At 39.9% G+C, this 26548-nt stretch overlaps 2 protein-coding genes across 3 annotated transcripts in view; both read left to right on the top strand.

Moving 5' to 3' along the window:
• LOC130557303 (uncharacterized) overlaps positions 1-26548 on the top strand; it is a 62676-nt gene that overhangs the window by 19463 nt on the left and 16665 nt on the right. The gene's annotated exons all lie outside the window — the stretch shown is intronic.
• On the top strand, positions 53-24843 carry ccdc85al (coiled-coil domain containing 85A, like). Of its 2 annotated transcripts, none has more exons than XM_057337718.1 (4): positions 53-737; positions 1492-2491; positions 10803-10860; positions 13924-24843. In XM_057337718.1, exons 1-4 carry the CDS (start codon positions 492-494, stop codon positions 13940-13942), a joined length of 1323 nt encoding a protein of 440 aa, XP_057193701.1. In that variant the 5' UTR covers positions 53-491; the 3' UTR covers positions 13943-24843. The 2 variants fall into 2 exon arrangements, with proteins under 2 accessions (XP_057193701.1, XP_057193702.1); XM_057337719.1 differs by having other exon boundaries at positions 55-737; positions 1522-2491.

Below are 26548 nucleotides of genomic sequence, written 5' to 3'. Positions count from 1 at the left end.
GCAACCCAGCATACAGAAAACACACAGAGAGAGAGAGAGAGAGAGAGAGAGAGAGAGAGAGAGAGAGAGACTAAGTCGCTGCAGTCACGCTCATTTCTCCCGGGCTCTTGCTAAGGATGCAGCCGTCTCTCCTTCGCCTCCATGAGGATGCTGGAGCGCGCACGGACGGACGGAGGCAAGCTCACCGGGCCGCTTGAAAGCGCCCACACCCCGCACATCATCCCATACGATCACTTTTCCAAACTTGAGAGAACTATGCACGGGAGTCGATGCTGAATAGCCGGCGCGGACTCGTTCTGCATGCCGCCCTTCCTTCTACTAAGCCGCATCAGCTGTTGCTTTGGGAAAAGTCGAGGCGACTCCCACTCTAAGGGCATCGGATACGAGCATCACTCCGCGATGCGCTCTCCGTCTCCCTGACTCCAGCGGATGCTGACTGCCTCGTTAATATTTCATCAGCTCCCGGTATCACATCGGCATCGTCTCTTCTGATGGAGAAAGCACAATCTCAACAAGCACAGCCTCAGCTGTCTGGACCCGAGGCTCCGGAAAGTCCCGCAGAAGACATTTCCAACCTCACCGACGAGGAGCTCCTTCAATTGAGCAAAGAGGAGCTGGTGCAGCGAATCCGGAGGTCTGAAGCCGATAAAATGAGCGTTATTCTGGACCACAGCAATCTGATTCGGGAGGTGAACCGCAGCCTCCAGCTGCATCTGAACGAGATCCGGGGGCTGAAGGTGAGCAGATGAGATCATGGGAGCGCAGCTGTGCGTGTAGGTGCACATCATTTGTCCTGCAGGAATAATGCCTGGAACATTCTATGCTTATGTGTTAAAATGCAAAGCTTCTCAAAACAAATCAACTTTGAGAAATAACTTTCCACTTCTATTAACTAGTTTGTTTATTGAACTGGCAGTTCTGTCTTGCATCACACCTGTTGTGTGTGAGTGTGTGTAGGGGGGTGGTGGGTGTCTGGGGATAGAAAATATCATTGGCTCAGTATAAAACAGTCGATTCAAAGTCTTGTGATGTATGCAGATGGTGCAACAAGGCAGCACTGCAGTAGCTTCGGACTGTTGTATCTTCAAGGAATGTTTAAAGGCAAGGAATAAAAAACTACTGATTGGTTACAACCGCTTTGAGCTACTTTAGTTTCATGACAGATTCTGAAGCACAGAAATGACATTTGAGTTTGCCAGGTCAATATTTAAGATATACGTACAGTATGTTGCCAAAATGCAAAAACAGGTTTTATTTTCAAAATGTAAATATATTTTGTTTGTTTAAAATATGTGCTCAATTACATTGTGTGCATATCATTTGCTGTTACAAATAATATAGGTTTTCTATTTGCTGGTCAAAATCCTGGTCAAACATTAACTTCGACTTCAATATTTGTGGGTTGATAATACGATTTGTTTGATCTCAAAATGACTGTAAACATACATTTTGAATTTCAATTCTAAAAACATATTTTCTAATAATATACAGTATTTTTATGTTTTCTCTGGTGATGGTAAGGATGTAAATCAGAAGTTGCAAGACGACAATCGGGAACTGCGAGACCTGTGCTGCTTCTTGGACGATGACCGGCAGAAGGGCAAGCGAGTGTCGCGTGAGTGGCAGCGTCTGGGTCACTTTAGTGCCAGCGTCATGCGTAAGGAGGTGGCGCTGTACCTTCAGAAGCTGGCAGAACTGGAGCGCAAACAGGAGGAGGTGATTCAGGAGAACCTGGAGCTCAGGGAACTTTGTGTGCTGATAGATGAGGAGAAGGGAGTTAGCGGAGGAGGCCACAGCGGAACGGGTTCCGTTGGATGTCGCAATTCCATCGACAGCCAGAGTGGGCTCCTGGTGCCCGGCTTGTTGCGGGACGTTGGGGACGGAAGCAGCACGTCTAGTGCAGGAAGCGCCGACAGCTCGGATCATCCACACCATAAGCCACAGCCTCCTGGGAACAGCAGCCCGGATCTCCAAAAGTCACGTCTCGGGAAGGGCGGAGGAGATCGCGGGGAGATCTCCAGCCCTGACCCGCCTGTCCGACACAGAAGCACCAGCTTGGAGTATCCCTTCGTTCTGCCCCAACCCTGCCGGCCTCGCTGTGGCTCCATATCTGTGCCTGACCACCGGCTGATTAGAGGGCTCAGTCCGGAAAAGTACGGCCGGTCGCTGGGCCACAGGAGCCCGGAGACTCATCCGAAGCACCATTTGGCTTCAGGACAGGTCATGAATCCAGAGCTCTACATTCAGAGGCACAGGGGCAGTTTAGGGAGTGGACCCGGAAGCCCGGAATCTAGACAGCTGCTGCTGGGAACGTCAGAGCTTCATCATGACAAAAGCAAGCTGGGAGGTAGTCCTGAGATGCTGAGGCACCAGTACAACATGGGACCTGAGCACCGGAAGTTTGGCAGCCCTGGTAGAGAAGCGTCGCCAAGGAGACTGGCCGGAGATGAGCTGTCTCCACACCATCGGAGCATTTACAATGGAGTGAATGGTGGGTCAGATTAAAAACCCTATTTTACAATTTACACTTGTGAATGTGAAACTTTTATCCATTTTATCAGCATGCGTGTTCCCTGGAAATCCAACCCATGTATTCTAGTCATCTTTCTCCTTTTAAGAAAATATTTCATTTTTACCCACTTTACTATTAACCAATAAGAAAAAACATAATAAGCGATATAGATCATTTTCGGCAGGATTATCCAAAATGCACAAATGCATTTTCTTCCACCTGTATCTTGTCTGATTCACCAGGCCATGTCATGTGCAAAGCTCCTTGCAATCTCTCTCTGACTGACTTGTAATCCACAGTTAGATTGCCATTGGCTCTGCTAACGTTACTCGAGATTGGCTCTTCCACAGCAGATTATTTCTGAAAGCACTTCAGACCTGTGCCAGCATCACTGAGATTCAAACCTAAAATACTGGACACAGTTCTGGGGATTGCATCCATTCACACAATGTCCTACTTTCCACACACTTCCATATGCAAGTCATGGGTTTAATTGTTAGGAAAACATGTAACTCAAAAATATATTACGTATTTGAAATATACCCATAAAGAAAAACGATCTGATGAGATCTCTTGATTATCTCAATTATTTCTACTAGTCATCAATGAGATTAAATGCAGGCCAAATAGAAATTTTTGCTTAAATCTCCTGAAAAAAACAAAAAGAAGTCTCACAAATGTCTCAAAAATTGCAGAAGACATATCAACGATTTCACAAACTGACCTCAGTTTGTTCGAGTCCGCAATCGAACGTCAAAATTATTAAAGATCTCAAACATTTCTCATCAAGTTTACCCAAATCCAGATTATTTTACCTCTACAATACATTCATTTTACACCTCCATACTCTTCATGTGTTTTTACAATTACGCTCTCATTTCTGTCTGTTTTTATTTCTTTAAATCAATTTTAGGAGAAACTTTGAGTTTGGGAGTACTGCATCAAAATCTTGAGTTAAAAAAATATGGTATTATGAGTATGTAATGTTAAACCTTAGTATATACTATGATACTAAATTATATTCCAATACCATGCGATATGCTTTAAAAGGTACTCCGTACAAGAATACTATAGTATAACATGGTATACTGTATGTCCGACATGGTAATCCCATGGCGTTTTGTACTGAGACACATCTAGAATCCGAGTTTTGTCTCGTTGCTCTATGTGATTAAAGCAAATAGTTGACTTAGAAGATGAAAGCAGTGCTGATTTCTCCCAATCCCACGTGATTTTCAATAAACGCACACACAAGCATCTTTTACTATGAGAAATGGTGAAAATCAAAGCTGTGTGCTATGTGAATAACGATTTCTGTCGGAGAACGTGCCGAGTAGCAGCCTATGGTCCACGCCGCCCATAAAAGCCTCACCTCAAGGTGAAACGTGACTCGCTTTGCATTCATTAGCTTCTGAAGATGAAATAAGAACCAGGAACGATCAGATTGATGCCCTTTAAAGAACTCAAAATCCAGCGAAGAACTTCTTCAGCTCGCTTGTGGAGGTGTAGAGAGAAGTTTTCGTTGCGGCCGTCAAAATAACGACCAGCTCAACGGAAAATCAATAATAGTTGTTTATTGAACGATAAATAATAGCTTTAGAAATTGTAAGGGCGCTTAAGAATGGCTTTTAAGTTCAAAACGGCAACAAAACAACTGTTGTCGTCATGGAATGCTTGTGGCATTGTAGGGCGGCTGTGTTCATTCGTCACTGTCACAGCGCCGCTTCTGCTGTCGGTCCCGGTGGGAAAACTACATGTCAACCGACCCCTGCACACTTCCATATCATCCTTATATTCCCTGGACCATCCCAATGCAACTCCTGTGGAAATGATGGTTTTTACGTTAAGTTAGCAGTGTGTTTATCTGAGCTTTGTGGGTAGCAAGAATGTCGTCTTGTACTTGTTGAAGGTACTTTGATAAGTACGCTGTCAACAGGAAGCTTAGCGTTGCATGGTTCAACTGAATGTTGGAGTTCTGTCACTGTTATGTCACAGTTTAACCTGGATTAAATCTCACATTTTGTGACATAAGAGCTTTGGATGTGATTTGCAGGATGAACATTCTTATTGCATCTAAACTCATGTACCGACACAAACAGCACTGTGTACCTGTTAAAACATCAATGCAAGTGTGTTGCAGTTTGTGTGGTTGTGTGATAATTAATGATAAAGTCACATTAATGCTAAATTTACAATGATTAGTATTAAATGCTAAACTTACATCACATGACAGCAGTTTGAAGTTATAGCTGCACTCATTATGCCATTATTATTTTCCAAGACAAATTCGACCCAAACTGTTTCAACAAATGAAACGTCCTAATAAACTCTCCGTATTCTTCATAAACATTTACTCAGTAACTTTGAATCAAACTCACGGAGTGCAGCTGTGACACGTCAGAGGAGATATGGCCCTCCCGGCTGAGACTGGGTTCTTCTCCATTTATTTCTCGTTGGAGTTTGGGTTCCTCGCCACAGGGCATTGTTGGTTGGCTTGCTCACCGGGAGACTGCGTTTATTAGATATTATTTACTAGAATGATCTTGTTCTATAAACACCATGCACTGTGCTGTGTTTTACATTTTCTGTGTTGTTCTGTTTTTCTCCTGTAAAGCTGCTTTGGAACAATCCACATTGTGAAAAGCGCTATATAAATAAAATTGAATTTGAATTCGAATAATCTTGTAAGGGTTTTCAGATTATTTTCATTTCTCTGCTTCCTTCTATTCTGAAAGTTTAATTCACATATTTGTAAACAGGACAGTAGGGTTATTCAGCAAGGTTTGGGTGCACACAGAGAACAGGTTTCTGTCTTTTCCAAGGAACGAACGTTTATTCACAGTTTCTACACACAACTGATATCTTTACGTTAAAGATCGCAACTTCTCTATCATGATGAACTTTTCTTGCAGTTAGTTGATAAAACCACACAGTCTAATGGAAAGAGAACATGGTGACCCTATAGTGACGATAATAAGGGAGCACAAGCGTCTGTTTTCATTTGATGTTTAAGAAAACTGGCGCCTCAGTGGCTTCTCCATCAAGGTCGACACACCATTTGGACCAAACTTTATTAAACAGTATATTATAAAGTGTACGATTTAATCAAAAGTCATCAATCAAATGATATCAACTTTTTCATTACATAGACATCAACGATAAATACATGGCACTGAACACAAGTTCTTTTACATATTTTGGCCATATGCTCAAAAAAACTCCCTGTAAAATGAAACGTATAAGAATCACACCGTAGATTAGGCAATGCTGTCATGTTAATGGCAAAAATTAGATTTCTGATTTTACATTTGAATCAAAAGCCATTTTCTCTATTGAATTTTATTTTCTCTTTCCGTCTCCTGTGCCTGCAGGCTGAGCAGATTTAAGGTTTTTTATAGGGCTGTCGAATGATGCGTTCTACATTCTGCGTGAAGTCCCATGCGCAAAAGCTCGAGACAAAGTGTTTGAAACTCAAAATCATGTGAGATTTCTTTCTTAGCTACTTTACTTCAGAGTTTAAATCCCAGACCTTGCTAATACCACAGATAAGAGCCAGGCTTTTAAAGTCGAGACAAAAGGGCCATTACACAACTCTTGAGAACAAAAAAAGCCATTTCCCCATAATATAAAGTCAGACCTCTTTAAACTCAAGCTCTCTATCTCTGGGGAAGCCTGTGGTTTCAGTAGACCTGTATCTCAAACTGTGTGTGTGTTTTAGTGAGAGCATACATGCTGTGTTGTGCGCTCTCCTCATGACCTTGGGAGATACCCCCCTCTGACTCAATCTAAATTTAGCCCAGAGGCCGTGTTTACTGCATCACATACAGTAGGCGAATACCTGTCCGCCACATCTCGCAGGTGTTCGCCTCTCTGACTGATGTAGTGAAAAATTCAAGTTCGCAATGTTCTCCCAAGTTCTCAGTGACACACAAGACTTTTTTTATAAATAATTTATTTGTTTTATTCGTTAAATGTACTGAATGACATGTGGAGTCTGGCAGTTAAAGCTACAGTTTGTAAAACCGCCGCTAGAGGGCGCACGATCAAAACAACAACAATGGCGAAGCTTGATGACGCAGTGAAGGAGCGCGGAATGATGGGATCTGTTGTCTTCAACTGGCCATCAATCAGACGGGAACAAGAAATCATGTTAGCGGACGAGGTAAAGTAATAACGTTTTATAAATGTTGCGTATAATTGTGGTCCATAAATAAGTGACTGCTCGAAACAAGCTAGTGGCTTGCAAGATGCCAGACACTACTTCCGCATTTGTCCGCGACACTGTTGTCATGCGGTTTCTACGTCAGTAAAGGCGTAACAAGGGGTAACGCGGATATGAGGCCATTGACAGGCGACTGCATAGCCCCGTGTCACTGTTTAGAAAGTAGTTGGAAACATTTGAGATATTGTAAGTACTCAGCTGATCAAAATATTTAACACTGGCCTAGTGGTTTTTGGATATTACTGCAAAATTGTTACAAACTGTACCTTTAAGCTTATGCATAAAAATCCTATAGAGTGTAATTGGTTTTCACATTTACGCGGTGAATGCTTTAAGCAAATGAAAAGAACAAAGACGAGATCTGGCAAATGACGAAATGTCCCATAATTCTTTGCATGCGAATCATATTCCAGCATGTTGCTTCCTCGGGTAAGAATATTACACTAAGCTCTTAGTCACGGGTCCCCTAATGGATTTACACGGCGGGCTCAGACTGTTGAGTCATGGCTTTGTGTGAGGATTGTGAGCTTTCACAAAAAAACTTGGCTTTGTGGCTCAGGTCCCACATGTGTCTCTTTAAAGATGCATTAATGTGGTTTTATACCTAAAGAAATGAATAGCACTTATGAAAGATATCTTTAAGGGTGGTCCTCCCTTATGTCCCCGACCAAATTGACAATTCAAGATTACGAACCTTACATTTACTTTATTCATCAACAATTGGATTGTAAAAAGTGCATTCCACAGCATAATGAAGACAGGTGATTGGAGTAGAGGGGTTGAAGAAAAAGTATTTATGATGTCTTCTATTTCCGAGACATTAAAGGTCCAGTGTGTCATGTTTTGGCAGATCTATTGACAGAAATGCAATATGATATACATAACTATGTCTTCAGAGGTGTATAAAGAGCTTTCACGATGAAGCGTTCTGTTTTTATTATCTTAGAATGAGCTATTTTTATCTATATAGATAGCGGGTCGCCTTGCATGTAATTCGCCATGTTCTGTCAGCCGTCGTAGTGTTTCGAATGGGGGCGGGGGCAGTGAGCGGTTGGTTGCAATTCGCATCCTTGCCACTAGATTTCACTGACTGGACCTTTAAGAAAAGTAAGCCATTAAGAAAGTAAATAGGACTTCATGTTTACATTGTTAAACCAGTTCATGGTGGGAATGTGAAAGATAGAGAAGGACATTTGAAATGGTTTTGGAAGAATGTGTCTTCGTTTAAAAAGAGCATTCTTACTAAGAAACTCATGAGCAAGAATCCAGGTTGCATGTAGTACGGCTCTTGTTTTACAGTATACACGATTAAAGGGATAGTTCACCCAAAAATGTCATCATTATTGACCCTCGGGTTGTTCCAAACCTGTATAAACTTATTTGTTCTGCTGAACACAAAGGAAGATATTTGGAAGAATGTCAGTAACCAAACAGATCTCATCCCCCATTGACTCCCATAGTATTTATTTTCCCTACTATGTCAATAAATGGAGGATGAGATCTGTTTGGTTACTGACATTCTTCCAAATATCCTTCAGTTTGTGTTTTGCAGAACAAAGAAATTGATACAGGACTGGAACAATCTAAAGGTGAGTAAATGATGACAGAATTTTCATTTTTGGGTAAACCATCCCTTTAAGGAGCCAGCATTAGTTTGGAGCACACACGAAGCAAACATGACACTGCCTGAAGGAATATGAGTTAATACAGTCATGAATGTGCAATGACCTCCAGTTAACATGTCAGTGTGAGGCATTGTGGGTATGATTTAGATGATGCAGTACGGCAGTTTCAAGACCCCATAAATGGTTTTATATATAGGCATATAAATGCATCATTCCTTTTAACGTTTTCCACTTTTTAAAGATTTTTTGGGGGTCAAATTCACCTTTCATCATTTTGACCAGAATTGCAATTTGACTCAATTAATGCAATTCAATTTTATTTCAAGAGCTTTTTTACAATGTGCATTGTTAAAAAAACACCTCCACCATGCTGTTCCAAACATATTGTGGAATACACAATATTTTAGTATGTCGAAGCTGCTTTTCCATACAGTGACCAGGGTCTGTCAAGCTTTGAAAATGATATAAAAGCACCCTTAAAATACCATAAAACGACCCACGTGTGATATGTGTGTGATGTAAACAGTATAACTGCAGATTATATGTACAGCTCATCTGTTGTTTGATCTCTTGAACATCAGCTTTGGTGTGCGTTCACGCTAGGGTGACCACCACCCAACAAACCAAATATGGGACAGATAATCTGTTTATGTGGGACAACATTGAAAATGCGTAAAACTGTGATATAATAACAGAATGAAAACATTTTAATATCATTTTTTAGCTTATAAAGATATTTTTTTATTTAGTCCATTCCAACTACAACAATAAAATGTTATATAACATAAACATTTTTTTTGGAGATTTCAATTTAAGGTTCACTGTCTCTTTAAATTTTGAGCACAGAGGTCAGACGCCGAGTTATCATGTTGTACACTTTGAAGATCTTCTCAAAAAGAGGAAACTAAAGGAATAAAGAACAAACAAATAATAAAAAAGAGTTTCTCATTTAAAATGTATTTTTGTTAAATAATGAATTTCATGATTTGCAAACAAGTTTTATTTTAATACGCTAACCACAACCTATAGGCTAAACACAGTTTCAAAGCCACACAATTTACGATGTTTTAGTGAGTTTTTATTTGGCAAGTTGACATGGGAGGATAATTATTTAAATAAACACTGGCGCAAACAAGCGTCGCATGTGACGGGGTTTCGGGTTGAAGAACGTGTTTTTTAATTTGACAACTAAAAACCAACAGACCGATGACATTTTCTCAATATGCGGTGTGCGGGACAAGGGGTGAAAATGCTGTGCGGGATGGGTGGTCACCCTAGTTCACGCCACTTTGTCATTTCCCACTTTATCTGTGTTTAGGTCGATGAACAGGCCTAGATGTCAGTCAAATCCTATAGCGTTTCTTAGAAGTCCACAAACCGTCATGAATGTTTAATGGCGTGTGCATGCCTGAAGCAAATGTGATAATGAGATGAAACGGCAGAAGCAGGATGCCAGCTCAGTGAATGAAACATAGAGCACTATCGATGCCCTCTTAATGGATGTGATCTCAGACAGAATGGATGTACGGTCACTGTATCTGAATGAGGATCGAATGTCTTTAAGCAGTGAGGAAAGCTTCCTAACCTCCCATCGGCCTGTCAATGAAAGGTGCATGCTGCACGTCACGTTTGTGTTGTCCTGTACGAGAAGGTGACACTGAAAGAGTATCTTATGTAGATTATACCCTCCGCAGCTTGAGGTTTCTCAGCTCAAAAGACTGTCACTGTGTGTGTGCGTGTGTGTGCGTGTGCGTGTGCGCGTGTGTGTGTGTGTGTGTGTGTGTGTGTGTGTGTGTGTGTGTGTGTGTGTGTGTGGTTTGATGGGGTGGCATATGGGAAAAGCAGACAGGTTCGCAGTCTGTTAGTCTGGGCGAGCAAGCAGGAGAAAATGAGTCAGACAATAAGTCACATAAGAAGGTTTGCCTTTAAAGGGATAGTTCACCCAAAAATGAAAATGATTTGATCATTTACATACCCGCATGTCATTCAAAAACTGTATGACTTTCTACTGCAGAACACAAGAGAAGATATTTTGAAGAACGTTGGTAACCAAACAACACTGGCTCCCATTGACTTCCATTGTATGAACACAAAACATTTCTCAAAATATCTTCTTTTATTTTGCACAGAAGACAAACTTTGAAATTTTGAACAATTTGAAATGACACGAGGGTGAATAAATGATGACAGAATTTATATTTTTGGGCGAACTATCCCTTTAATGTGATAAACCTTATGCCATTTAAAAAGGGAAAACCAATTGTAAATGTAAAACACAAAGATCGTTTTTGAATATCCAAGTAGTACATCGTGACACATAATACACAAATGATATCCAAACACTTCCAAACCCCAAATGCACCCGGTGTTGAAGTTTGCATTGAGACAGTAAGCTGCTATTATAAATCACGTCAGTAATGTCACAAAATTCTTTTCTTCACAGCTTTGATATCAGCTGGATGTTGCAGCAACAACTGCAGGAATGTGAAGATCTGGGACAGGTGAGTTCTGCCAGAATATCTTGGGCTCCGGTCCAAACCTCGCTCAGCAACCTCACTGCATTTTTAAGCATCCTGATGCAAAGCCTTTAACACATAAAAAGCAGCCAAACTATGCTGCTTTGGACCTTGTTTTTTAAGCAATCATTCTTTCTATCGTAGGCGATTCTAGAATACACAACATTTTCATTTAAGATGGGGAATGATGATTTAAATATATTGAGAGTACCATAAATACTGTTTGTACATTTCGGTATTATTATTCGTACGTTGAAATGGCAGGGTACTGGCGTAACACTGAGCTCAAAACAACAGTTTAACATAACAGTTATGAGTCGTACAGAACTTCAGAAGTGTACATTTTTTGTCTTTTATGACTAATGCTGTCCTCATGAACCAACTTCCAGACGTAGTCACCCATCATTCCGCCTTCCCATGAAATTTCTGGAATTTTCTGACAGGGACAATTGGAAAATAATTGTTAAATATGTGAAAATATGTACAGGTTTTGTTTATTAGCAATATACCGATATATCGTAATCAATGATATAAGCTCAATAAACACTAAAACATTGATGCTTCTTGAAAATAAATATTACCACAGCAATTAGCACCACAGAATTGTACAAGAACTATAAAAAGGTCGAAAAGATAGAAAGCTTTATTATTTCAGTTAGATTTTTGTGTGCGCTTATAATGTATTTTTATTATTAATTGGGGTTTAGTTTATTTTATTCAACAGCTTTCACTTAAGGTAGGAAATCCAAAAAAGGCCAGCATGAAATAAAACTCCCTAAACTATGTTTTACAGATGCTTGTAATGCAAAATTTTATCAACCGATTATTTCGCAGCCATAAAGCAAAGGCGAAAATACAGTGGTTGTGGATATCTAGTTTAATGGCTCAAACAAATCTCGAAACATTTTTTTAAACATCTCGTTCCACCGAGCAAACTTCCTCACATTTCTCAGAAGAGCTGGTAACATCACGTGTATTTCGTTTCCCGAGGGACTGAACTGTACACCATCAGTCCTGGAAATGACATAGCAGTCAGGTAACCTGATTGGAGTTTGCCATTTTCACAAGTGCTTTCCAATTTTATGTGGAATATGCATCAGACGGACAGTGAATGGATTGCGGTCTGCGCTGTCTGAGGCGGAGACTAATGGACTTGCTGCCTATGTAGAGCACTTCAATTCAGTCACTTATGAGGTTCCATTTCAGTGAGGATGCTGTGGCCAATAGTGACGTCCGGAGGGAATATCTGCACAATATTTGCTTAAAATGACCCCCCGGGTTTAACTAGCCATTCAAATATGAGGAATATGGTACAGAATGGAGAAAACTAAACTTTAAATGTTTTACGTAGATCTAATCTGTCAGTGATCACCTCAGTCTCAGATGTTGTTAGGATACAGAACGTATACCAGATCGAGATAAAAAAACACATCATTTTGATCATTTTGACTCTGATATAAATCTTATTCAAATGTATTCATTTTCTATACAGGCTATTTGATATATTGACGGTTAGTGAGACTCATGCCGTTCCCTGTCTGTGTGTAATTCTGTGTGTGTGAATAAAAGGCAAAGGTGACCCTGTCTATCCGTGATCTCATAAAGGGATAAAAAATGGTTTGGTTAATATTTAATAAGTCAAAGACATGCGTTTATCCTCAGGGAATGTTCACCAATCCCAACAGGATTGAAATGTCACTGGGATACTCATTTTTTTTGTTTTCTATTTGTGGTCACCTCTGTAAGCCAAAGTGAATGATTTCTGTAAATCTGACGTGTTTAAAGGATTAGTCCAACCAAACATTTAAAATTTCTGGCTTTAAAGTACGCTTCCCAGCAAAGGCAAAAGGCAGTAACTTCATTTTTGGTCAAAAATAAGTTATTGATATTTTTGGGACATTCAAGCCCTCCTTTATCATGGATTTGTATCTTGCGTAAATTTCATTGTTTTGTGGAGAAAAGAATGGGTTGTAACTTTGAAAAGCCCATAACAAAATAACAAATAAAAATATTTAAACTCATTTTTCTCAGTTCCACACTCCAGCGAGTTAACGTCTTTTGCCTTTGTAGGGCAGTTTAAAGGAGCAATGCGGTGATTTTAGCGACATCTATTGGTGAGTTTGCGAATTGCACCCAACGGCTCACTCCACCCCTCCCTTTCGAAGCACTACGGTGGCTGACACAGAACAAAGATGTCGTCATGTTTTCCCTTCTTTGCTGAAGGAGATAACGTATTTACAAAACGCACTCTGTAGAGCAGTTTGTCCGTTAAGGGTTACTGTAGAAACAACATGGCGAATTCCATGTAAGACCCACAGTAGAAATGTAGATAGAAATAGCTCATTCTAAGATCATAAAAACATAACGCTTCATTATATAAGGTCTTTATACACCCCTCAAGACATAGTTATGTAGATTATATTGCATTTCTGTCAATAGATAATCTCTAAAAAATGACACACTGGACCTTTAAAGGGATAGTTTACCCAAAATTCTGTCATCTTTTATTCACCCTCATGTCATTCTAAACCTAACTTTTTCTTTCGCAGAACACAAAAGAAGATATTTTGAGAAATGTTGGTAACCAAACAACATTGGCTCCCGTTGAGTTCCATTGTATGAACCCAGAACCACTGAAACATTTCTCAAAATACCTTCTTGAGTCAAATACAAGTGTTCAATGACATGAGGGTGAATAAACGACGACAGAATTTGTATTATTAAAATGTACGTTATAAAGTTATATGAACTACAGCTATGGTGCTTTTTTTGTCCATTTGAAACTCTGCAGTTTCAATTTTCATTAAATTTTCGTTTTGGTTATTGGTGAAAACAAAAAAGTGGATAACTTATGATATGAGGGAAGAAGAAAAGGCTGTGTGACGGTGATAAATTGTGTGACAGTTATACTATTTTTTAATAATATTGAGGAAGTAGGCTACAGCAGAAGAATAAACGACAAAATTGTTATTTTCAGGTGACCTGTTCCGTTAAATACCTATTAACTGTGATCATTCACTGACAGTAAAATGTTTCTCTCCTTCACAGTTTCGATGGCTCCTCTTGACCACGCCGCTCACTGTCTGTTTCACGGGGCAGGTGTTCCATCCCTTCATCTCGGATGCGATGGCCTGGGAAGTCAGAGCCCATTTCAGTTGTCATAACAGCGATTTGCTTTGGGGACCCCTGGACAGGGTGCAGTCATTTCAAAGAGACTGAAGTGAGACACGACATGTTTTTCCTGCCAGTCCCGGCGTAAGAAGACGCACGCACAATACGCGGTCACACATAGAGCTGTGAGAATATATTCGTGTCCTGTGGTTTACAGATGTCTAACAGTACTGCGTCCGGGTACTCAAACACTGGAGACGTTCCCTTCTCTACATACAGTACGTGTCTGTCCGTGTCATTCTCACTAGCACTAGGACACATAAAACAAGACGCCGTGGCTTACTCAAAGGTGCTTTAGTGTTTCTTTTGAAGCAAAACTGAAATATACATTGTTCCTTTTTCATCCAAACCTCTTTAAAGGAGCGTCAGTGTTTGTTTGTTTTTCCATATCTCCGATCGTTTTTATCAACGGTGCAATGACTGTACATGTCGTCGTCAGTGTTTGGCACTGATTTCGTGTGTGTGTACGTGTGTTTGTTGGCTTTTTTCTGTCGCTTAGCTCCTGTATATAAGCTGATGAGGTTTCATGTTGTTTTATAGACAGAACTACAACACAGTACATATAGTAAATTAATGGATTAGTTTTATATGCATATAATGACTATTATTTTTGACTTACAGCTATTATTATAACGATAATAATATAAATATATCTATGTGCAAAATATTAAAGGATTTTCATTACTTACACGCGGCGGTCGTTATTTGTTTCACTAATTTAAGACACGAAGCTTTCGTCAGCAATCCAGCTCCCATGTCGCTCGTTCGGGTTGTTTTTATGCAAATTAGACGTGTTGGGCTGCGTCGGGAGAACCGAGGACGAGAGAAACCCCACGACGGTCTTTCACAACACATCTCTTTGTAAGAAACCGGGTTCTTTAACGTGGCTCAACTTCAGAGGGTTTTAAAGTTTTTTGCTTCATAAATAACTAATCATTTTCTCCACTTCAATACCGTGAAAAGCTTTCGCTTTGCTTTTGAGATCCGCCTTCAGGGCCGCTTCATCAGGGCGGCTGCGATCGGATTTTGGTTTCAGAGTATTTGCGTGCGATGAATTCGATTGATCCTCTTATCAGAAACGCTGTGTAGATAAGATGTGTTGTGCTGTGCTTTGAGATCTCGGTTAAAACGCATAGATATTTATGTTCCTGGCACATCTTTTTTCTTCTTAGTCTGTGTTCACACTTAACACGTTCCTCGCTCTTTATTATTCGTGGGAATAGTTTGTTATTTTTGCACGAGTGACGCGAAAAACATCACGCGACGGGGAGTGTCTTCACGTGTCAAACAGTTGGGGTCAGCGAGCTGTTTAGGGCAAATTTCTTGCTCGATTTGAACATTTTTCAACTTGCGTGAGAGACGCGATTGCCGTGTGTTCTTGGCAATCACGCCGCCCCGCATCATTTGCATCGCCTGGCGCAAGTTTCCATCGATTCGCATCTTTGCATTGACTTTGTATGCAATTTACTCGCGCAAATCGCTTAATTCGCGTTTGGTGTAGACACAACATTATTTTTTTTATTAAATAAATACTGCACACTGCGTACTACAGTACTGAAGAGAAATCATAGGCATTATGTTTTAAACATTCTGTCACATCATCTCATCTGACTTGTGTCCAGTTACATAAAACTGAAGCAAATGCAGATTTTTGCGAAAACTTAAGATGTGATAGTGCAACCAAATAATGACTTAAAATAGAAGTTAAAAATTGGGTGTAAGGAGAGGCCTCCATCAAATTGGGAATGGACTCAATGGAGGGTCAGGTGCATTGTATTGTAAAGTCCACACTGTACACAGTATACAGTATATTCTCTCATCTTTTTTATTTGAAAACATACAAAAAATATGTTCTTTGAAAACGAATGCATTTCTTGGATGACTCACTTATCGTAGATCAATCAATGTCAGCCTTAGAACCAGACAGACTCATTCAGTGCAGTGTGTGTGTCTGATGTAGGGTAGAGAGAAAGGCAGCGCAGTGTGATTAAGACGCATCCGTGGCGGTGCAGGCGAGCTGACTGAGGGCTGGTCTCTCAGGTTCCCTGAGCTGCGCCCAGTTCCGCTCTGCTGCATTGCAGTACAGTAAAGGAAAGGAGCGAACGGTTGAGATGCGAGGAGAACGGAGGGATGGCAGGGAGGAGAGGAGACAGAGAGGAGGTTTGAGGCCAGTAGCTGAAATGTTGTGGGGAAGGAGCAGAAAGGTTATGATTACAGTAAAGGAGGTGAAGAAGAGTTGGTCTCAGACCAAAGAAGGCACAGCAGAGAAGTTACGGAGGTAAAGGTGTGGCAGATAGGTTACGATGAAAGAAATGTTATGATTACAGAGGAGGAAGGGAAGTAAAGGAGTGTATGATTGAGATGGAGCTGTTGATAAAAACAGGGTAAAGCATGGAGTTGGAATATCATGGGCTTTATCCACATTAATACGTTTGTGTTTTAGATTCTTTTTGGCCTTACATTTACACAGAGACAGCATGTTTGTCAACAAAAAATGAGCTTTTTATAATAAAACACTTTCCAAAGTGGATAAATCTGAAGGCACCATTTTTATGTTGTGGTGTGAGCAACAAAAAAGGCTGCTTTCAATCACTATTTAGCAGAATCTTACTGTTTTTTTACAGATTTTTCACGCGTGATGTAAAAATGTAATTTGACTGGTTTTACAGAATTTTACCGATTTTTAACGTATTTTTGAAATACGGTTAAAAACATATAAATAACACAAAAGGACGGCAGATGTGCAAGAAAACATGAAAAACCCAATTTTCCTTGAAAAAAAGCAGAACATTTCTGTTTTTTTACAGTTATTTTGGGTGACCTCTAGTTCGATAGTGTTAATGTCAGTTTGTAAATACTTCAGATTGCATCTTTTTAAAGAAGACGGTATGTTTACAGCAGTAACCGTTCATTTACAAACTCTGTGCCTTTGCTCTGCATTGCCGCTACATTTCAAAGAGGCGGAAAGAAAAAAAACGACTGACAGAGACGATGCATGTTGAAGCGGCTTACGTTATGTTTACGTTACATTTTCCTCGCACAACATGGATGTCAGTGTTTTCAGAGGTTTTAAAGGGAAAGTTCACCCGAAAATGGGAATTCTGCCATGAAGTCCTAACCTTTCTTTGGTTGAACACAGAGAAAGATATTTGGAAGAATGCTTGTAACCAAACGGTTCTTGGACTCCATTGACTCCCATTGTAGGAAAAATGACAATGGTAGTCAAAAGTACCACAGAACTGTTTGCTATCTTCTTTTATGTTTAACAGAACAAAAAAAAATGTATTTTTTCCTACTATGGTAGTCAATTCGAGGGTGAGTAAATGATGAATGGTGAACTGTCCATTTAATGTGGAAAACGTTATAGTGTGGACGAAGATCATTTATAAACGTAAATGTATCTGGATTAGTGTAGACGTAGTCAGAGGCGAGGCGCAACAGAACCTAGTCACTGCACCAGTCCAGTCTGGACATCCCAACAAGGTCGGATCAGGTCAGTTCTTCAATCTGCCTATCGAGCAGCCCATCACTGCTTCTATAAATACTGTACAGCATATGATCTGCTTCAGAAGATGGAGGACTGACAGCTCAAGGTTCAGTGACGTGATGGAAACATCAGCATCTATTCAGTTACTCTACGCAGATGACTTAGTTAAGCTCAGATACACTTCAATGAGAATATTTTTTAGATTTGAATTCTGCATTCCTTCCCTTTCATATGTCACTTTAATACTTAATATTGAAGATCACTATTGAATAATCACTACCAAATAAATCAACTTTTTGCCTCAATGGTTAACCACAATATTAAAGGGATAGTTCATCCACAATGAACTCACCCGCATGTCTTTCCAAACCCGTATGACTTTCTTTCTTCTGCAGAACACAAAAAGTATACTTTGAAGAACACTGGTAACCAAATGGCTCGTAACTTGTTAACAACCTCCTGTTCAACAGGAAGTGATCAAATCAACCATTCAAATGAAGGGTCAAAACGCAGAAGTGAAAACTGAATTTAGATATGTCAGGGACCTAATAAACATATCAAAGCATTGAGAACGTTCCACACAAGAGTTTGGTAAAGATGGAGATCGGAGGCGGAGATAAGGCACTTAGGAGCTGGTCCATAAGCACTGTGTGAATGATAGTCTTTAGCCTGAATGGGGTCTAATTTACCAGCTCTAATTACTGACTGCAAGAGCTCAAAGTGCAGAGAGATAGCATCAGTCATTAGACGTTCCTTAATTTCTCTGCATGCCCATTTTCTACCACCCCAGCCTTTATATTATCAGCTCTTTCCGAGCAGCCAAGAATAGAACAGGAGAAATGTGTTATTTGGGGACGGACATTTATGTTTCTAACACAGACTCTTCATTTATTCTGCTGGCAAACTCACTTTTACAACCAGAAGTCATTATTATATACATTAACCCCAACAGGGTGATGGTGAACCTTATTATAACTACATATGGTATGAAGAGTTGATTTGCAAAAACAGATAACTCCGTTTTTTTAAAACATTATTTTTTTCATATTGTGTTATTTAACATTTACATGTTTTTATTGTGTTAGCTGTATTTTTTAGTTATTTTTATAATTACTTAATCAAAACAACCCAACTACAGGTTTATTTATTATAATAGGAATGCACAATAAAAAAACATGATTTGGAAACATTTTAAAAGACGAATCTGTTTTTGCAAATGAGCTCTTCAACGTAAAATATTAATTTGAGCTACGATTATTTATTGAAGACAGCAAAGAGAGGGATATATGAGTGGTCAGTTATACAGTGTAGCTATGGACAATGGTTATTTTTTCCGTATAACTGCCGAGCGCCGTGTATTATTGCATCCAACATGTCCTTACGTAAAAACGTATGTAATACCCACAAATTTAGTTTTATTGCAGGTTTATGTAACATTTATATTTAATCTCCCTCCACTGGGAAGAGGTTTAAGAGAGTGTTGTAGTGCGGTAGATGTCGACAGCTATAAAGGAGTACAGCACAAAGCTTTGTAATGCGTGACTGTGCGGTGACATGCAAAAACAGCTCCGAATCTGAATGCAGCTCGCTCGCAGACTAAAAACTAAAACGATATGCAGCTTCACTTACTGAATATTAATTGCATGAAGATACTTTAGCAGATGACCTTAAATGATCAGGTGAAACATACATCTGGATCATGCACGTTATTCATTTCAGCGAATTTTTACAACGCTGTATTTAGTGCCCACGAGCCCATAAAACCTGACAACGCATGAGAATGTTCAAATGCAGTAAATATCGCCCAATTAGAAGCTCTTTTCCCGTATCCTAGACAAGACAGAACGTTGTAAATGAGAGAAATCTGTTCCAGGCACTGCACTCGGTAATGCAGAGTTTGCTAAAAATACCAGGTGCTCTGAGCCTTCTCCGGGCCGGAGGAAAAATCAAGAGATCTCTATTCGCACGGCAAATCAAATTGCATTCCCGTGGGAATGATTATGAATATGGGACCTTTTTATGCTAATGCTATGAGAGAATCTATAGGGATTTCTTCGGCCAGTAATCCATATAATCACACACAGAAAGTTAATTACTGCAGTGACGGTCAAGGAGACTTTAAAAAGTCATTAAAAGAGCAGAATGACTCTGACAAATTACGAAATGTTGGAAGATACAACAAAAGAAAAAGGAAAGACCTGAAGACTCACTTTAAAGGGACAGTTCACCCAAAAATAAAAAATCATTACTCACTCACCCTCGATTTCAAAATAAGTTTATTTTTCCCACAGAAAGATATTTGGAAGAATGCTTGTAACTAAACAGTTCTTGGACACCATTGACTACCATAGTAGGAAAAATGACAATAATAGTCAAAAGTGCCCCAAAACTGTTTTCCTACATTCTTCAAAATATCTTCTTTTGTGTTCATCAGAACAAAGAAACTTATAAAGAAATTGATCCTCCTATGGTAGTCAATGGTGGACAGGAATTGTTTGCTTACAACATTCTTCCAAATATCTTTCTCTGTTTTCATCGGAAACAAAGAAATGCATACAGATTACTCGAGGGTGAGTAAATGACGACAGAATTTTACATTTTGGGTGAACTGTCCCTTTAAGTGTAGCTCAATGTTTATATTTTCTCAGGACTTGATCTATTCTGGCACATAGCGTTCTATACGCTCTGCTCTCCCACGCCCTGTCATTACTGTCAGTCTGGGGTAAGGGATGGATATCACACAACAGATTAATGTGACCTTATCTTTACAGCTCGCTACAAATACACCACTCACCGGGTGTCGTTTCTACAATCCATCTCTCTACATTCCCGTTACACTCTCATGCACTCACAACAGCTTCCTGTTAAACAAACTCGTCAGGAAGCAAGCGATATCTTACAAAATGTATCACGAGTAACCGGCGTTTGCTCATCCGACATGCAGCTGCAGGCTGAAATGTGCATCATGCATAGACGTTGCCTCAAAGCGCTCTGTCACCAGCCGATCTGAATCAGATTCGATGTCAGTATGTATGACTGATTCTGACGGTACAAGCGCTTTACTCGTGTACTTCCTGAGTGCACGGCACTGTGGGGTCTGTTTGGTGATCTGTTCAAAGGAATATTATGAGGTTTTTGTTTTACCTAAAGATTTTTTGTTGAAAGCCTTTGAATGTTTCTTCAGTGGAACACAAAAGAAGATATTTTGAAAAATGTATCAGCAACAATGGTAAGATCCCTATATCCGGGGACGCATCATGGACCAGCCGAGAATCTGCAATAGATGAACCGGAATGGTATGGCATAGTTCTCTTTATGTATTACAGACCTCCTTGATTTATTCACACACACTTGGAAACTACTCAAAATTCTTGTTTGCCGTAATAAACAGCAACCCACGGATGCGGAACAAAGAAATGATGCTGAAAATAACCCAGAATTTTTTTCAACGCTAGAAACATAAGCACGTCTCCACAGCACGACTCTCGTTAAAATCTCCAGGACATTGAACCACTGCGATTCACTTTCCAGACAAAGTACCGCCCACCCCTGACCCAAAACTCCACCAGTGAGCGTAAGAATCAAAATGACCTTTCTCTCTCGCGCGCACGCACGCACGCACGCCTCTGGCTCTGATTTTTAATCACTTTGAGATTCCTCCCCAGAGAGTGCACCTCCCGGCTCTGGCTGTTTGGTGTTGACTCAAACCTGAGATCCGATCCCTCTCATCATCACAGACGACAGTCACATCCCACAGCGGGACTCCAGAGGCCGGCACTGTGCTGATTCATCCTCTCCTCGCTGCCGGACAGAAAAATGTGTGTGTGGGATTGAATCTGAATCATCAAAGGTGGGACTGAGTAGACACTGAATACCAGGACATAAATATATATGTAATTTCACCATTTGTATCATCAGCATCATGTCTGTAATGCCCACATAGTCTTTTTGCTACCCTTCCCCCCACGCCCCTCTCCTCGTCCAATCAGAATCAGGCACCACGTTTGTCTGAGCTGTGTGTTAACAGGGCCTTTCCTTGCTTCTTTCGGCTGCCCATTGATTTGGTCAGCTATCTGGATGGGCCGATCACTAGAGGGGTTGGGGACAAGAGATAGAGAAGAGAAAGAGAGAGAGATAATGAATGAATGAATGATGAGGCATTTATATTGCGCTTTATTGTGAATGGGGCGATTCACATTTCGCATCTTCTGCGCAAATTTTTGTATTCTATTCCCAAACATAATAGTTACTGACATTTTTCCAAATATCTTTCTTTGTGTTCAGCAGAACAAAGATATGTATACAGGTTTTGAACAATCTGAGGGCGAGTTATAGATGAACGAATTTTCATTTTTGAGTGAACTATCCCTTTAATGTCACATGAGTTTTTATCGAAATTAGGATTTAATGCTTCAAATAACATTTTAGCATCTCGCAAGTCATTTATGTCACAGTTAGTTTCTCGGAAGGGTACAAGTTCTCAAGTGAGTATCATCTCCATCCTTCTTAAGTGAGGAAATGCTTACCAGCGTGATAAAAACAGGCCAAGTCGGCCTTAAAAGCAGGGCCAAGAAAGAGATTGATCATGTTTCACCTGCTTATAGATACAAACAGCACATTTATACCTGAATTTTCGCTTATTTTAGCTTGGCTTGCATTCCATGGTGTCAGAATGTCCATTCCACATTCCACAAAATCTGTCCTGTAAAGCGTTAAGGTACGGTCGTGAAGAAGCAGAAAAAGGTTTAAAACCGCTCAGAATCTGCCCATGTTATTTAAATACGTGTCTGAACCAGAAAATGTTTATAAAAAAAAGACCATGAGTTTTGCAAGTCCAGCCTGACAAATGATCAAACCTCTTAAAAACCAGTAAATTACTCCAGTCTGACCACTTTGACCAGTATATGAGATCAGCGTTTAGTCAGAATCAGTCCGTTCAGAGATGTATCGGTTGGTACAGGGTATTTTTGGCATCTACCTGCAGTTCTGCATTATCTCCATTCATACACAGATGCTCCAGATACTGAAGTGAGGGGGTGAAGATGAAGAGAGAAAGAGACAGACACAGAAGGACTCTCTCACTCTGTGACTTTGCACTTTTCTCCTCGTTGAAACTGTGAGTTGTAGGCTGTTTGAGGCAGCGCTCGTGGGAACGTCTGGTGAATGTGTTGTGATATGTGATTGGTATCCTGACAGTTAGAAATTATTGATCATTTCAACGAAGATACAATATTAAAGAAGTGCCATGATGGATTAAATATGCAGGAAAATAAATCTGCAATAGATTCACTGAGAATTCACAGAGATGGGATGTCTTAGCACGTTATGAGTGGATCTCTTTTCAAGCTGACTTGGATGTGTCAAAATGTGGAACAACTGTTTTAAAAGTGATTTTTCACTATTATTTACAACAGGATACACCTTTTCATTGGTTTACATACAAGATTTTTGTTATAATCGACAATAAAAACAACTTTATGCTTTAACACTCAATGAACTCTATTTTCAAGGCAACGAATTTGTGATTTGTGACCAAACATTTCAGTCTCTGAGTAATATTTAATTGATTTAAATAAACTTCATTCTGTATAATAAGTGAGTATAATGCAAAAATAACAATAATGCAAAAAGCATTTTGATTTATAATTACCCAAAAATAAAACATAGTTCGTATGCAGTTTATCACAACTTGCTTGTGGGCATCAATCACTTCAATGAATAATCACCTTACGATACATCTGTTTTCAAATCATCTGAATATCATGACAAATAACATGCATAATGCACTTCAGTATTTACAAGAAGCACAGTTCTTACATTATTTGTAAATTTAATGATCCCTTAGTAGACTTAATAAATATTTTATTTTTATAAAATAAAGCACATTGTAGGACCACAGTGTGGAAATACTGTGATGACAATTAAACACATTTTCTTCATATTTTCTTAACTGTAATGCAAAGACCTGTTTATGTTATATCTGTAAATTCTGTATAAATGAATGTTGAACTAATCTGAATTTTTGCTGATCAAAATCATTCTATTACTATAAGAATCACTTTTGAGAATAATGAGAATTGCAACAAAACCTTGCGATATGTTGTGATATTGAGAATTTATCGGGATGTAGTTGTCATTAAAATGGTCACAAACCATCCAAATGGATGTAAACAGGCAAATAGGACAATGCAGCCCAGCAATGACAGACTAGTGTGTGTGTGTGTAAGCATTACTGTGAAGAGTTTGTTTTCATACTGAGATTCTGCAGCAGGTGGGCATGTTGGGCCTCAGGGAGCGTGATGGGAAAATAAAGTCCCTGAGATGTCGAGTTCCCATGATGCACTGATTACGACATCAGAAAGCCGCACAGGGTCTCCAATAAACCCATTGTGGTACTGTTTATGAACACGTATACTCTAAACCCACAACCCAAAACAAAACAATTTCCCACAAACTGCTCCAACACACGCAGCAGTCCAGAGAAACAAAACACACAAACATGATTTTTTCTAGACTCCACCCTAATGCATTCTCCTCCAGGGAAATCTCTTGGTTTCACACACATGCAACAACGGCATTGGTAAATGTTCCAAGGTTACATGTGATTTATTACTTTGTCTTGAAGAAAGCCCAATGTGTTTGTCTTCCAAGGCTTTCCAATCTTTCCCGAAATGTTTTTGACCAACAAAACGGAGTATATTACAGAGTCATAGAGAAACTATGTTTAAACCAGTTATCTCCAGAATGGACCCCGTGAAGCCGGTGGGTGTGGGTTTTAGGTATATGTCATTGTGCTGCTTATCAAACCAAACTAAACGCTCTCAATAAACCAAAAGAATGCCATTAAATACCACAGGACACCAGACAGGGTGCTGGCCAATGATTGGTTAGCAGACTTAACTGATAATGTTTAAATGAACTTTGTGACTGAACACAGAATAAGAATATTTAATGAATAAACACTCTCCAGTCTTTTCATAATTAATGATGTTAGTTGTTGAATAGAGCAATGGTTAATTTATAAATGATTGGTTTTAGAATTTCTAACCCAATCTGATGACAATTAGTAGCTATTTTACAAGGTGGCTACTTCGTAGGAATTTGTACGATCCGATTCGTTCGTTTTATTGGGGTCTGCCTTTGCATTTGTGACGTTGGGTTTAGAGATCTAAAACGTCATATCTTTTTCTAAAATCATACAGATTCAAATTCATACAAATTAGCCACCTTATAAAATATAATTATTCATTTATTAGATTATTGCATCATTAAATTATAAACGTATAACATTGCTGCAAAACCAAATTTGTATTTGCAATAATACAAAAAACAACAACAACACAAAAATGATACATAATTTATATTGTATGTTTATAAATCATTGTGCTGCATTTATATAAATATAAATATGACTTTTCAACATTATTCAACATTCAAATAAAAATGTCTAAATACATTATGCAACAATGCAAAAAAGAAACAACGCAAAAATAATATATTATTAAAACAATATACTGTTTACATGTAATTGTGCTGTCTTTATGTTGTGTTTAAAGGACTAAATAAAAACACTGCTTAAAGAAATTAAGCTCACTAATTTTTACTGATCTACATGAATAAAAGCGTGCATAAAGCGTTTTATTTGTGACAGTACGAGAGCATTAAATGTTATATAACCTTCTGTAAATCTTGTTCCGGAGATATCTTTAACCGCTCCCACTCGAGGTAACCCTACTCTATTCTACAATCTTCAAAGATCAATACTGTTTGCTATTCTTCACCTGAGACATAAAATCCAAAAACAGCTGACTTCAAAGATTAACCTGCCACAATCATGTAGAAAAAGGTCCAATTTTACCCACGTGTCTCAGTTATTCACCCTGTCCCTCCTTCTATCTATACCTCCATAAGAGCCCAATTTAGACTCAAGGAGAAGATCAATATGAATGAGTGCATTATGGATCCTGCAGCAATCTCCTCCAGTGCTGTATACATACAGTAGCTGTGTCTCTCTCGATAACACAGCGAGACATACTGAAACCAAACCTCAGTCTCACGTCACAGAACATCGGGATTCTATGAGTTGGAATCTACTGATATTCATCACTGGGCAAAATTATGATGAGACCACAAACACATTGATGTTATGTTTATCATTGATGACCTCTGAAGGCGCCGGCCAGAGGCGCAGACTCCTTCGGCGGACCGACCACCAGCTCTCCCGTCCCTCTCACCAATCTCTTGGCCTGCTTCCTGCCACTAGGCCTGGGCCGGCCTGTTGGCGGTGCGGGGAGCCGGGTTATTTTATCGACCGCTGTCCCGTGATGGAGGTCGGCACAGTGATCCGGATCCCGGACGCCCCACAGGCTGCCCTCGATCAAGATGGCCTGTACAAAATACCTGTGAGTATAAAGGGGGATATGTATCAGGCTTTGGTGGATTCAGGATGTAACCAAACCTCAATCCACCAACGCCTGATTCAGTCCACGGCATTGGATACGAGCTGCATGGTAAAGGTACAGTGCATGCACGGGGAGGTGGTGGAATATCCTTTCGTGTCGCTGGCTATACAATTCCGGGGCCAAAAACATAGCGTAGAGGTGGCCGTTAACCCGAACCTCCGACATCCGCTAATTTTGGGGACGAATTGGCCAATGTTTTCTGTTTTATTGGGGCATTCATGTGCAGATGTCTCTTGGCGGAACCGAGGGCAGCGAAAGGGGGCAGTCGCGCAGGTGGGAGAAGCTGAGCCGGGACCACTGAGATCTGACTCAGGGGAACGGAGCGCTGTGGAGAGGAGAAATCTCTCTCAGTATGATGATTTTCCCCTGGAACAGTCTCAGGATGAGTCGCTCAAACATGTGTTTGATCAGGTCTGTACCATGGACGGACTGCTTCTCCACCTGACGCGTCCGCTCTCCTATCCGTACTTTGCCATTTTAAAGGACAGGTTGTATCGAGTGACCCAAGACACTCAGTCAAAGCAAGATACAACCCAGTTAGTCGTGCCAAAGA

This window comes from Triplophysa rosa, linkage group LG7, assembly GCF_024868665.1.
Source record: "Triplophysa rosa linkage group LG7, Trosa_1v2, whole genome shotgun sequence".
NCBI classification, from domain to species: domain Eukaryota; kingdom Metazoa; phylum Chordata; class Actinopteri; order Cypriniformes; family Nemacheilidae; genus Triplophysa; species Triplophysa rosa.
The sequence above is the reverse complement of the archived record's forward strand: the minus strand, read 5'-3'. Positions and strand labels throughout refer to the sequence as shown.